The 13,356-nt window shown below is 41.3% G+C and overlaps 1 protein-coding gene across 1 annotated transcript in view; it reads left to right on the top strand.

The window, feature by feature from the left end:
- Positions 1 to 12,777, top strand: part of LOC110484829 (vesicle-associated membrane protein 2) — a 53,661-nt gene extending 40,884 nt beyond the window's left edge. The window contains exons 4-5 of the mRNA XM_021555754.4: positions 1,386 to 1,437; positions 3,796 to 12,777. Of these exons, the coding sequence (XP_021411429.1) occupies positions 1,386 to 1,437; positions 3,796 to 3,812 (69 nt within the window). The 3' untranslated portion in view covers positions 3,813 to 12,777. The remainder of the gene's footprint in view (positions 1 to 1,385; positions 1,438 to 3,795) is intronic.
- Positions 12,778 to 13,356: the final 579 nt, after the last annotated feature.

Genomic DNA, 13,356 nt, shown 5'->3' on the forward strand with positions numbered 1-13,356 from the left:
TCCAAAGTCTAATCCTTTCCCCAGAGCAGAGGGAGCCTCACTGTCCTTTGCCTTTTCAGACCTTCTCTGGCACTTGTGGATTTTGGACCCAGAAATTTCATCTCCTCTTACTCTTCTAAGACTCTTGTCTTTGCTTCTTCCTACTCATGCACCACCACCGTGAACACTGTGCCAAAAGTTCAGCTTCATTTCCATTTCTCAATACCAACGTTTCTGCTGACTACTTATGTCCACCCAAATAAAACCAGCTGTTCCCAAGGGAGAATCCCACATGCATCCCTCACTAGCCTGTTGTCTGCTTTGTCTCTTCAATCCACAGTGCTATGAAATGTAAAGCAAGCCAAAATATTCTGGGTAAACTACATGTAAAAACACTCCAGAAATAAAAGGATGCACGTTAGAAATTCAACAAAGCAGATCCTCTGGGCCTCTTTGAGCTGGTGCCCAACTGATATGTCTAGAAGGGCAGGAAGCAGGGCTTTTGGGAGCTACAGGCACAGATTTTGAGTTAGGTTTACTCATGTGACTGCAGTCACCACAGTGACCTGCACTACACTAGACCTTCAAACCTGCCCTCATTCTCCTTTCCTCAGTGTCCCTTCCTGCTTTCTCCTGGCAAACAATCCCCCGTCCTTCTGCCTCCCAGACTCTGGAAAGAGAGGGAAGAAATTTAAAAAGAATCTGCTGCAAGCCAATGTCCTCATGTTAGGAGGAATGAAAGCCTTGATTCAACATGCCCACATTGGCTGTTTTTCATTCTTTCTGCTCACTGGGGCAATAATGGCAACTGGACTGCAGCGTCCTTGGAGGGCTCATCAGCTTCCAGGGAGCCTCAGGGGGGCTCGGAGGCAGCTCCCTGCTGCTGGGGGCTGTGCACAGCTGCACAGCATCTCTCCTGCTCCTGGGGGAGAAGGCTCCTGCTGTGCACCGAGCTGTTTCCAGGAGAACCTGCTGGAGCTGTCCTGGCTACCATGGGCTCCTGTCTCACCAGCAGCAGCACAAAGAGCTTTGGGCAGCTCCAGCTGCCTCTTCACTGACTCAGGAGAGTGGCGAGAAGGGATGGGGTGATTTGGTGTCAAGTGTGAACCCGCCACTGGGAGTTCTTTTACTTTGGAAAATGAGTTTTTCTTTGCTACTGGGAATGGTTGAGGTTGGTCACAACATCTTTACCTGACAAACTGGCCAGCTTTGACAAGAGGCTCTGTCTATTGTTGATTTTAAAACCAACACTAAGTATGGGGTCTTAGCAAGTCTGTTGCAGTAAGTCTTTACAAGAGTTAAAAGTATGAGGAATGGCTCACTAAGTAAAAAAAATTGAGGGGTTAATGTCTTTCATCTGAAAACCTGACTTTCTCTTTTTCTTTCTTATAACTTTCTTTTTATAGATGATGATCATCCTCGGTGTAGTATGCGCAGTCATTCTCATTATAATTATAAGTGAGTAATTAATTTTCTCTTTTATTTATGATCTCAATAGCTTGTGACTTAAGAATGGCTGATACATTAAAAACAAAACAATGAAAAAATGGATATCAAATATTTAAACTGATTAATTGGTGAAATTTCCCTTCTAGTGTTATGCTTTCATAGTGAGAATTACTGCAAACTCCCTGAACACATATTGGCAGAATTTGTTGACATTTAATGTTTTTTACATTAGCATGTTACATAACTTTCCCTAGGATTAAAAGCTCTCCCTTTTTATGTTTTAAATAAATTTTTATGCAGTCTCAGATCTTCCTTTCATTATGATGACTGTCACAGTCCTGGTGTTTTCTACTAAGAACAGTAATTCTTGAAATACCTCATGCCTATAAAAAGAGGATGAAGGCACACAGGCAAACAGGCATCTGGTGAATTTTTTAGAAGCGTGTAGGTGCCTGGTTTCTGCCATATCAGCTAGAATTTGAGATGTCAGTGTTTCCTTGTGCACCTCGAATGCCCAAATGTTAAAGATGGCCCAAAGTCTCACTGACTTCTTTTCTCAGAAGATCATCTTGTTCCACGCAGTTGTTGTGGGGACGTTAGCTATGAATGAATAATAGCAGTCATGCTGGGTGGGACTCAGGGGCCTTGTAATGACAGGAACTGAGCATTTCATTTATGTAACCCTGTGTTAGCAACAGCTGTTAGGTGACATAACTGTAATATGGCATTAACTCCTAAAAGGGAGATTTCTTCAGATACACAATGCAGGTAGTAACCCAGAAGAGATTCACCAGAAGGCCAGATTGGGGATGTGAGTTAATTCCCAGCTCTCAAGTTACATGCCTGATACTCAGCATGTTTTCCTCTGTTGCTCCTGTAAAGAAAGCTTACAGGATCACCTGTAAACATGACTAAAAGGAATGAGATACATGTGACAGTTTATTAGCCTTATGAGTGCTGGCACCAGAGTGACCCAGAATAATTCCAGGGTTTCGTAACACTGATACAACAAGAATGGGAAATTGTTAGATATTAATTAACTATATTAACTGGGTACTTAATTGAAAGACCAGCCCTTGTGCAGCAACCAGACAAAAGATGTGCAGCCATTGAACTAATTGCTGGGTATATATTCCTCATTGAGCATTATCTGAGTCTTAACAAGAAAGTAAAAAGTGGTCACATCTCCTCCATGGAAGTTTAGGCTGAAACATATCTAAGTAAGACTGTTGCTTCACTCCTGGTTTAAAATGTTGAATGCCTGTCCTGTTAAGTTTAAAAAAAACCCCAAAAAAACAAAACAAACAAAAAAGACAGTGCAGGCTTGATGTCGGTTAGGTTGAGTTTAGGGTATTTAATCATAGACTTGAGTGTCCTATTGTTCAACCCAGGCCATGGCTCAGCACAGTGAGATCAGGTCAGTGAGATTTGAGTGTACCTGTTGTTCAAATTATTTTTCAAATTGATTCCTCTGTGATAAGTGCCTAAAGGTTGCAGCTCCAGGAAGGACCTTGTGTATTTAACTCAATGCAGTGTTTATTTACAGTAGCTCTCAAGTATATGTTTAAATTGTATAGACATCAAGCATCCACGTGCTGTTGGACAAGGCCTGCATGGCTTTTCCAGTGTGGTTTGAGTGGGAACAAGGCTGTCCCCTCCATGGGGGTGGCTGTAGGTGCAGACCAACTGAGCTGTTCCTCACAGCAGCCGTGGTGCTGAACAGCCCGAGCTGCCTGCAGGAGGGTGCAGAACAGCACATGGCTTTGCTGGGGCTGGGGACAGCAGCTAGCATCACTTCAGCCCTTGCCCTTTCTGCCTTTTGAGCCACAGTCTTCCCTGCTTTCTACTCCAGTTTCCCCTCCAAGTTCCCTTGGACACAGGAGGAGCATCCCTGTGGAAGGAATACTGCGTGCCAGACACGTCACGCTCCTTCAGCTAAGAGGTGCTAAAGATGTTTGCAATCCTCTGACCCCACACAGAATCACAGAATAATGAGGTTGGAAGAGACCTCTAAGATCATCAAGTCCAACCTATGCCCTAACACCTCAACTAGACAATAACACCATGTCCAGTCTTTTTTTAAACACATCCAGAGAAGGTGATTCCACCACCTCCCTGGGAAGACAGTTCCAGTACTTTATTATTCTTTCAGTGAACATTTTTTTCCTAATTTCCAACCTATACTTTCCCTAACATAGCTGAGGCTGTGTTCTCTTGTTCAGTCAGTGCTGCCCGGGGGAAGAGACTGATCCCACCTGTCTGCAACCTCCCTTCACTGCTGTAAGATAAAGCACAAGAGTAACTCTGTAATAACTCCTGGGTTTTGTCCTTTTCTTAATCTTTCTTTCCTTCTGCTTCATTTCCCAGTTTATTTCTCCACTTGAAAAAGCAGAGAAGGAAGACTTGGCACACCTTTGTTCATATCAACCGACGATATCAGTGTTCCTTTGTTGAACTCCGCTTTTTAATTCCCGGTGTCTTGGGATTTTTGCTTGTAATAACCCATAAGCATTCAGTGTGGTGTATTTTGGAATTCTGTTGTTTCCACAAGAAACTGTACCAGCTAAATACTGCCAAGTAGTTCCATACACTGTCTAATCACTGTGTCTTAAGATGTGTATGCACTGACCTTCAGAAACTGTAGTATATGAAAAGCATCCTAAAACATCTCAGAATCAGAGAATGCAGCTGTGGGGAAGCTCCTCTTTAAAGGGACACTGTTGGGTGGATTGGACCCACATCTAAGATTGCAGCAAACATTAGGACCAAAATTCTCCTAAAGCTCCTAAAGTTGGATGGCAAAATCCATTGTCAGATGTATCTGTTACTCCCAGTGAAGAGAGTGATACCTGTAATTACTCATGTAAGATATCATATTTCAATTTAGCCAATCAAACACAGATTTCTTTGAGATTAGATGTAGAATCCAAGTCTAAAAACACTGTCCACAGAAATAAATTAAGACTGGTTTGTCATCTTTTATGGATTTAATTATTTTCCTTATGGAAAACACCTCATGGTGTTCTGAACAACCAAGATGGCCTCAATATGAAAGTCAGAAAGGAAAAAAAAAAACCTGTGTGACAGACAAAAAGTGTTAGCTAGGACAGTCCTGAAAAAGCCAAGTGAAATGCAGAAGTGGCAATACAAACATCACAAATGACTCAGGTACAGTCTGTTGCTGAAAACTCAAGGCACCATTTGTCAGGTTTCATGGACCATCTCTTGGATGCCAATCCCCAATAATCAGGCCCTGAGCTGCAGCCCATGAGCAGCGTTGGCGATGCCTGGGGCTGCCCAGCTCGGCGGGGGAAGCTGCCTCTGCAGTTTGCAGAAGTGGTCCCCACTGCCAGGATGGTTCAAAAATCAGGGAGAGGGTGGGGGGAACAGTGGGGAGAGGCTGAGAAAGGGAAGGGTGCCTAGCAAAGCTTTCCTGGAGAAGAGGAAGGAACAGAAACACTGTTCAAAGTAGTGGTGTTAATAGGCGTTAAAAAGATATATTTTAATTTGTGCATGTGGGTAGTTCATAAACCATACTGTCATCTTTGTAAAGCGCTCAGCTGAGATACCTATTATACTCAATTAATTTAAACTAACATTTAATGTAATTATAAGAAATTATATATTGTGGCTTGAGAGAAAGTTCTTTATGCTCTTGTGAAATTCTTGCTTTTCTTTTTAAAACAGTGAATAGTTTAATCATCCTTAACCAAACTAAAAATGAATTAATCAAATTTTGAACCAGGAAATTCAGAAAAGGGTCTTTTTAGGATAACTCCTTCAAAATTTCTAAAAAGAATCAATAGAATTAAAAAATAATTTGCTGGGTTGGGGTTTTTTGTCTGTAATTTATCTAGGGAAAAGAAACAGTGACAATAGTAGTGTAAATATTCCCACTCTGGACTATCTCTCTTGATATGGTTTTAGTTAAAAAAAATTGAGAGCCTGACCAGTTTGATGCTGTGAACCTATATATAAGTTGTTCTAAAGTAGAATTTTGCAGAGAGAATAAGTAATGATCGATTGAAAGGTTCCAGTTACATTTTTCCCCACATATTTATCACTTTATTATCACGTGTACTACTTCATATCATTAAGTCATAAGTGGCCCAGCCTTAATGAAGCTGAATATTTAAAGTTACTAATGTGGTAGTGGACTCCCTAGTATGCCCTGATCACTTCAGTCCTTCACTGGGTGAGAGCACAAACAATTCAGAAATCCTCCTGGGCTGGACAAAAACGTAGCAGGGATGAAAGGCCTGACTCCATGAGGGGACACAGCTGAGGGCTGCATATGAATGAGCTTTCACTGGGAGAGGAATGAGCCATTCAACCTCCGGAGCCTTTTTAAACTGCTACGGTAACTAGAGATCTGATATAAAGGAATTATCTGCTGAGAGTGGGACCCTGCCACCTACAGCCGTGCAGAGCGTGGTGTCCTCACAGGGCTTCTCTGCTGAAGAGACTTGTGAGATGAAGATAGCTTTACTGCAGGTGGTGCAATCAGGAAGGTGAAATGCTGATACTGAGCCTTAATACAGACGTTCCTTCTCCTCTGGGAGGCTGACCTGATACTCAGCTGATAGGAGTGCATATACACATTAAAGAGTTTGAATCCTCTAGCTACAAACATACAAAGCTCCCAAATGAAACTGCAGTGGAAGTGCTACAAGGATGCAAAGCTCACATTCTCCCAGCTAATGTAGTTCAAGCAAGTTAATAATCAAAATAAAATCTCACCTTTAGGTGAGAGTGGAGAATAGAAACCGTTCTCTGTGGAATGTGGATTCACTCTCTCTCAAAATTGTAACTAATGGGGATGACTGCTAAATGTGAGAATTTGCAAGGAAGAGTTAAGAAACCTGCCTTCTAGGTGGGTTGTAGAATGTTTCCTCCTGACTGTTTCCTCCTGTGTGGTGAAGTATGGTGAATTAATGTGTTTAACTTTTCAAAGTTATTTGCCCACAGTGTGCTCTTGAATGCTCAATGTTTGCTACTACTTGTGCTGTGGTGGTTGGTTGTAGTTGGTAAGATAAGCCATGTAATCTTTCTAATTCTGCCCAGGGAGCATGAACAAATATATCTTGCCCTGATGCACAGAGCTCAACTGCTCTTGCAGAGGGTTAAACCTTCAGCAAGGAGAATATGGTAATGGAGAGCTGTTCAGGGTCACAGATTGTGCAACAGCATTTCTCACATCCGTGCAGGCTGGTGCAGAGCACAATCTATATAGACACAGCTGGAAATCTCACTTGCATTGGAGCCAGGATTGATTGCTGTCCACTGCTCTTCTACATTTGAAATGTCCGTGCAGTTACAACTGCCTGCCTGTGAATTTTCCATGAAATCCTTCAGTCATTCTTGTTCAGTCAGCACCAACCAGAATTTCAGCTCCTACGCTGTGCCAGTGATACTGCCTGGGCTGGTCAAAAGTCACAAAAGGGCTTCCTTTTAGTGACCCCCTGGCAAACCCTCAGGGGCCATTGCTTTCTCACTGCCACCTTGGGGACCAAACTGAGGCCTCTTCTGGCTGGAAGTAATGCTTCTGATAGCTTTATCCAGAACTAGTTATTGTTTGAGACCTGCATATTCATCCTTACCAGAAGTCCTCCTCTGCTTTCTGCAGCACATCCCTGAGGCTGTGCAGCAGGAGATGCCCTTCACACAGAGCACAGCTGAAAGGAAGGGGTTAACAGCTGCTCAGTGCCTGTACCATGGCTGCTGCTTGGCTTCTCAGTGGTTTGTCAATGATCCTACATCAGCTTCTGAGCTTGAACAAGTGTTGCTTGCACCCACTATCAACAGGCTATTGAGGCACACTTTCTCTCCAATTTAGCTCACGTTGCAGTGACACAGATGTGGCTTTAAACCCAAAAACACAGATGTTTTTAACCCAAAACACACATGTGGCTTTAAACCCCGAAACAGTGTTGCACATAATTTGGCAGGAAAACTTAGTGTGGAAGCCCTAACGAGGTACTTGACCTGATTTTCACGTGACAGCATTGCATAGCAGCACAGTCAATCCAACAGAGTGGAACCTAATCAGTACCATCAATCCATCCAGAAGGAGGATGGGAGAATGTGATAAGGATTCTGAATGTAACCTCGGGTCTGGAAGATAAAGGGGTGATTTAGAAATGTAGTCCAGTTGGACTTGTGAGCACTTTCATTCAGTTGGAACCCATGTGATGTTAGTCCTAGGAGCAGTTCAGGCAAGTAAAATATTTGGCTTTTTTTCTTTTTATATAGTCATCTGCAATAAGTGACTTAAACACTCAGTGATAGAAGTGCAGGACATCATTGGCTGTGCAAGGACTTTATTAGAACAGCCTCATCTGTTATGCTTTTGTCTGAGCAGCAAGACCTTTTAAAATTCCACAGTTGCTGTCACTGCTCCTGTGACAAGGCTTCACCTAACTTTAATTTTATGAGCAGCTGCAGTACGTCTTGTCTGAATACAATGGATTTTAGCTCTTAAGACCAAGTTCTTGTCTTGACATCAATATCAGAGCATACCTGCAAAATGGTGATGTCTGCTGTTTAAAAGGGCATTGACCATGGGAGACTCAAAGTTGAGGAACTTTTAGAAGCTGGATCTCAACTCTTTCATGCTTTCACAGAGTGAATTTTCTCTATTCTGTGGGAGATTATCCACACAGAGGGAATATGCATGATCTATTATTTTTTTTTTAAGAGAGCGCCTTGATCACATGTTGGTGGGAGCTCTTCACAAATAACCTAGGGAGCACTTGGGTATGATCCCGGATTTATCTCTCAGCCCTGCTTCTCCTGCCCTTTAAACAGGGAAGAGGCTGAACCAGCAGCCTTATAAGGCACTGGGCTCCCTCCCAATGTACACAGTGAGTATTAGAGAAAGGCCTCAAAGTCCCTTTGATCTGGGTTTGGATCCTGACCTGAACTTTAGACTGTAATAGATCATGAACATTGGGCCCTGTATCTCGTCAGAAGACTCAGATGCTCTTCCAGCCAGTTCTTCCTCACCTGATTTAGGACCCTGTTGCTGGACAAAATACATTTGAGCCAGAGAAAGCACAAGCATCCTCAAATCAGCTTCTTTAAAAGCAAATTCAAAAGGCTGAAGTAATTTGAAAAAAAAATGAATTGTAGCTAAAGAAATTACTGGCTGAAGATTTCTCAAATGGTAACATTATTGTCAGGAGAGATACTAGATTGGGATATATGAAACAACCAAACCAGAACTTCACACCAGTTGTTCTTTCTCCATCTGGTCTACTTCAGAAATACTTCAGGAAAGGATTTTGTTTTCCTCTTCAGTTAATTTCTCTTCCTCAGTTGATTAATGTGTGTCTCAATTGATGTGCTCAGTAGTTTTTCTTCTCCATTGAGAACCCTAAGGCTCTCTGCCTTTAAACACATGCATAAAGAGATCTGAGCCACCCAAGGAGTTTACCTTTCTTCCTGGTGCACTGACATTTAAAAGCTACATCTTAGAATAAAGCAGAAAAACTGTGGCAGTCTGGTTACATGCAGTTTTGGTGGAGTAAACACTTGATTATTCAACAATGAGTCACTCCTGCAGTAACCTCATTCTGTCATGAGTGTATCACATCTGCTAACTCTCCAAAGCAAAACCCAGAACCTGCACCTCTTCAAAACATGAATACAGCCTCGTGGTTTGCACGTAACTCTCTATTCAACCAAAGAAGCCACGTACTATAAGTTTAAAAGGGCAAAGTACTTGTTCTCAAAGAGAAAATCTCATAGAGAACATCAAAGACAATTATGAAAAAAACCTTCTCCATTCTTTAGCTCTTCTCACAGTGTCTGGCTTATCCATTATTCTTCAAGTCTCTTTCTGTTCTCTTAGAAAGCCATTGTGGTTTTGGAGTGTAGGTTATTTGTAGCACAGAATTTTGGGGCTGTTCTGCCCTCTGGGCTGACTCCCTACCTTGTGCCACGCTGTCACTGCTGCTCTCAGCCCGTGCTCAGGTGGGGCTTAGCTGAAGCTGAACCTCCTCCCACAACACCCAGCTCTCCTCAAACCTCCCCTCTCTGCTCAGCAGAATGTGGCTCCTGGGTCTCCATTTGCTTCAAAATTATGGGATACAAAATAAGACTAAACAACAGTATTTTTGCTATACTACCTTAAATTGGAACACTGGAATTTTAATGGAATTTATTTAACAGTTCTTATAACAGTAATTTCATTAATTTTGTTGAAAATAGAGGAAACAGTAAATAAGGATATTGTGGTAGTCACAATATTGTAAATTGGGAAATGGTGCAAGTGGAATATTGCTAACATTCAGTAAAATCCTTTTTTTTAGTGGCTCTACCTAAGACAACCCTTTCTATATTAAAATTAAGCAGTGCTTTTCTATCAAATTAAAATACTTACAATGAACTATGACAGTTAGTAGTGTTTTTCCTGGATGATGCAGGAGACAGATGCAGGAAGGATGGTGCAGCATTCTTTGCAGAGAGCACCTTTTGGGGTGTTGTAGCCCCAGATATGGGGCTGCTGGCAGCTGCAGCAGTGGCCAAGGACTTCAGTCAAATTAGGATTTCAGAATGTTTGGGGCAGTAAAGATCCAGCCTGAATGTCCACTTTGTCCTAGAGCAGTTTGGGCTCAGTAATGGAATCTTTTTGACACAGTGTGATTATTTTGGTTACTCTTGATCCTTTCCAGTTCCTGTGCCTGTCCACCTGTAAATGGTCTAAGGGGAGGATAAAAAACCCTTTGTTGAATCCATTACTGTACTGTCATGTATATGTGAATACATAGTGGTGGTCTGAGCTTTTTGTGAGGAAAGGTTTAAAAGAATTAAATCAGTTTATACCCCTGATACATTGCAGGTTTGTTTAAAGTAAAATATAATGGCAGCTGCAATTACTTTCTTTGTAAGATCGAGGATCGAGATAGTGCATATAATGGACCTACAAATGCACAATGCATTCATTTTTTTTTTTCCAGAAGTTTGGCTATTAATATTTATAGTATTGATCTGACAGTTTGCTAAAATTTCTTTATTAATGAAAGTAACCTTAGCTGGAACTGAAAATTCAGTGATTGGAATGACTACATGCCAGTAGCAAGCTACTAAATAAGGCAAGTTCAGCCTTTCATGCAACCCAAAGGGGAAAAAATTCTGATTAAAAGTAGAAATGTATGGTAAAGACTATCGGTATAAAGTTTAACCATTACTTATTTATGTATTATTTAAGCAATTAGCAGTTATAAAAATAGTCAAATAATTAGTTTCCAAAGCTTAACTATAGATGAAAGAATATATTTTTTTTCTCATTAGAAAAGCTAACTTCAGTTTGTGTTCCATCTACTTTTTTCCCCAGACAATAAAATGCTAATATTGCTATGACACACTCACAGATCTGCACAATAAAATATTACACATAGCTCACTACTTGTCATGAAAAACATCATTATTTTTGTAAATGAAACATCCTCCCTCTCCCAACCACAAACGTGGTAAAATATTACTCACATGAGGTTTATCAGCATCACTGAAAGATTAGAAATTAGCACCTCCTACTCAAGAGCAGGACTTAAAAACATGCTTTGTCTGTTGCAAAAATACATTCTGAGGGGGATGCACCAACTGTGTAGAGGTTAAAATTTTATTTGATGACTTCTTTTTTCCTTCCCCTTTCCAAAGAAAGTGCTTATATATGTAGACAGGCATTTGCCATTTGGGTGAGATGTTCTCCTTCCAAGTAGGAAAGAGATGAAACAGCCACTGTCTACTGTGAGCAACCTTAGTTTGCTTTGCAGCATAAAAAGTCCTCTAAGTGGCAATATATGAACTCTCATTATAAGCTTATTATGCTCATTGCAGGAAATGAGTTCATAGCCAGCTAATTAGTATTTTCCTTAATGACTTATACTTGAGTGTTAGCAGAGAAGAGCAGCCTCTGGAGGTGTTTGTGTAATCAGTTCAGCACTGCAGTGTCTCAAACTCACCAGCCTGGAGTGAGGAGCAAGGCGTGCCCAGGACTGGAAGTAGCTTCAACACGTGCCTAAGCATATAGTCCATGTCTATTTTCTGTTTAACACAACAAAAACCCTCATTTGTCCTTGCTAAACCCAGGCCTGGCATGGAATCTGTGCCATGTTCTAGTTCAGAAGAGGAAGAGCCTTTCCTTTGAATGATAACAAATTAGGGAGAAAAGGATTGGGGTTGTCTGGTCTGATGTTCTGCTCGAGGCAAGGCTGCCTTTGAGGCTGGGGCAGATTGCATGGGTTTTGTCTCAGTGAGATTTGAAAATCTCCAAGGCCCATGGCTCCACAACAAATTCCATCATTGGGTATGTTCTACTGAGACTGATAAAAGTGCAGGAAACACCTTTATAAGTGCATGTGGTTTATGGTTTTGCCTTTTTGTTTTGTTGTGCACTGATCTGATTGGAATCAAATTCAGATCTAGTGGAATTAAGTGCCACACCCCTTTTTTCAAAGAACTTCCACTGACATCAAGAAATTTTCTTTCTTTCTTGTTGCCATTGGACTAAGGCAGGCGTGATCATGCTGAGGACATCAGTGCATTCTCTCCCCTGTGTGTGTGTGTGTGAAGCCTGCTTCTCTGACACCGAATAGGCATAGAATCAGAGTCAGAACATCTGCTGAAGTCTTGTTCTGTGCTGTCTGAGGTCAGGGACAAAATCTTGAGTGGCTGCTAAGTTACTAGACTGGCACCAAAGAAAGAAAAGGATTTACTGAGGTTGCTCTTTCTCCTCTCAAGTATCCTTGGATATGCCACCTGTTTCAAATGCTGATGGAATGGCACTGCAAAATAAAAACCTTTCTTCTACCTCTTTCCTAGTGATTCATCAAGCTTTACTTCCTGTAATGGGAACAATCAGAAATAAGTTTTCAGTTGCCCTTTTAAAAGCCCAAACTCCAGACCAAATCTCTAGTTGCATTCTTTTAAAGGCCACACAGTGGTGTTCAGCTCTGTAGTAAGACACTCAGAAAGGAGCTGAAAGTCTGTGCTGAGAACAGCATCTCTCACCTCATAGACTCAGCTGTACTGAGCAAGGAGCTGTGATTCGTGCCTCTACAGAAAACAACCCATTTGCACCTTATTGGAACTATCTGGAGAGGAAAAAATAACGTGGTGGAGACCAGGACATTTCTTAAAGTGCTTTACCTGGAGGTCAGTGGATTTTCATTTATAAATGATAAAATGCATGTATTTTGATGCTGAAATTGTGATGACTTACAAAGTTTGATATTACTGTACTTTTTCTGTGAACAGTGATTTTTTTGAAGTGGTGAACATATTTTCCAAGAGTATCGTAGACATTTGTAACATGTATGTTTGTGCCAATAAATCTTGTTTTAAGAAGTTGGAGTTTGTATCATTCTGTTCCCAATACACACAGTTTACGGACAGTTCAGCAGCTTCAGCTTTCATTCCGTCTCTGTGTAAAATACTAGAGACTTCTAGAAATGAAGATTTTCTAATTCACAATGAGTTTTTACATGTTCAGTGTAATAGAAAAGAAAAAGCACTTCTGTTGTATAAACAGTAATGAACCCTGTATAAAAATATACAAACATTAACAAATGGTGAATAGGAGCAGATGAGAAAATGTATTTAGTGTGTTTGACCATATTCTTAATTTTCTTAATGGTAACATGGGTTTTCATGTTAACAGGACATGGGGAACTTGGGGAATACAATGCTCTGAAATACTGACAGATCACCAATTTGGTCTGCATTGGACAGATTTTTGAAGAAAAGAAGGATTTTCAGTGAGGGGAATACAGACTCTTGCAGGGTCCTCTCCTGCCTTAACTTGAAGCAGCTGGTGCTGGCCACTTGTGTGATGGATTAATGGGGCATGGTAACTGTTGCCATGGTTATTCCTAATGAGCAATTAAGCCCTTTGAAGGGACAAGGGTTGGAAGCTGCTTTTCTCCC

The sequence above is a fragment of the Lonchura striata genome, chromosome 9 (assembly GCF_050655825.1).
Source record: "Lonchura striata isolate lonStrDom1 chromosome 9, ASM5065582v1, whole genome shotgun sequence".
NCBI lineage: Eukaryota > Metazoa > Chordata > Aves > Passeriformes > Estrildidae > Lonchura > Lonchura striata.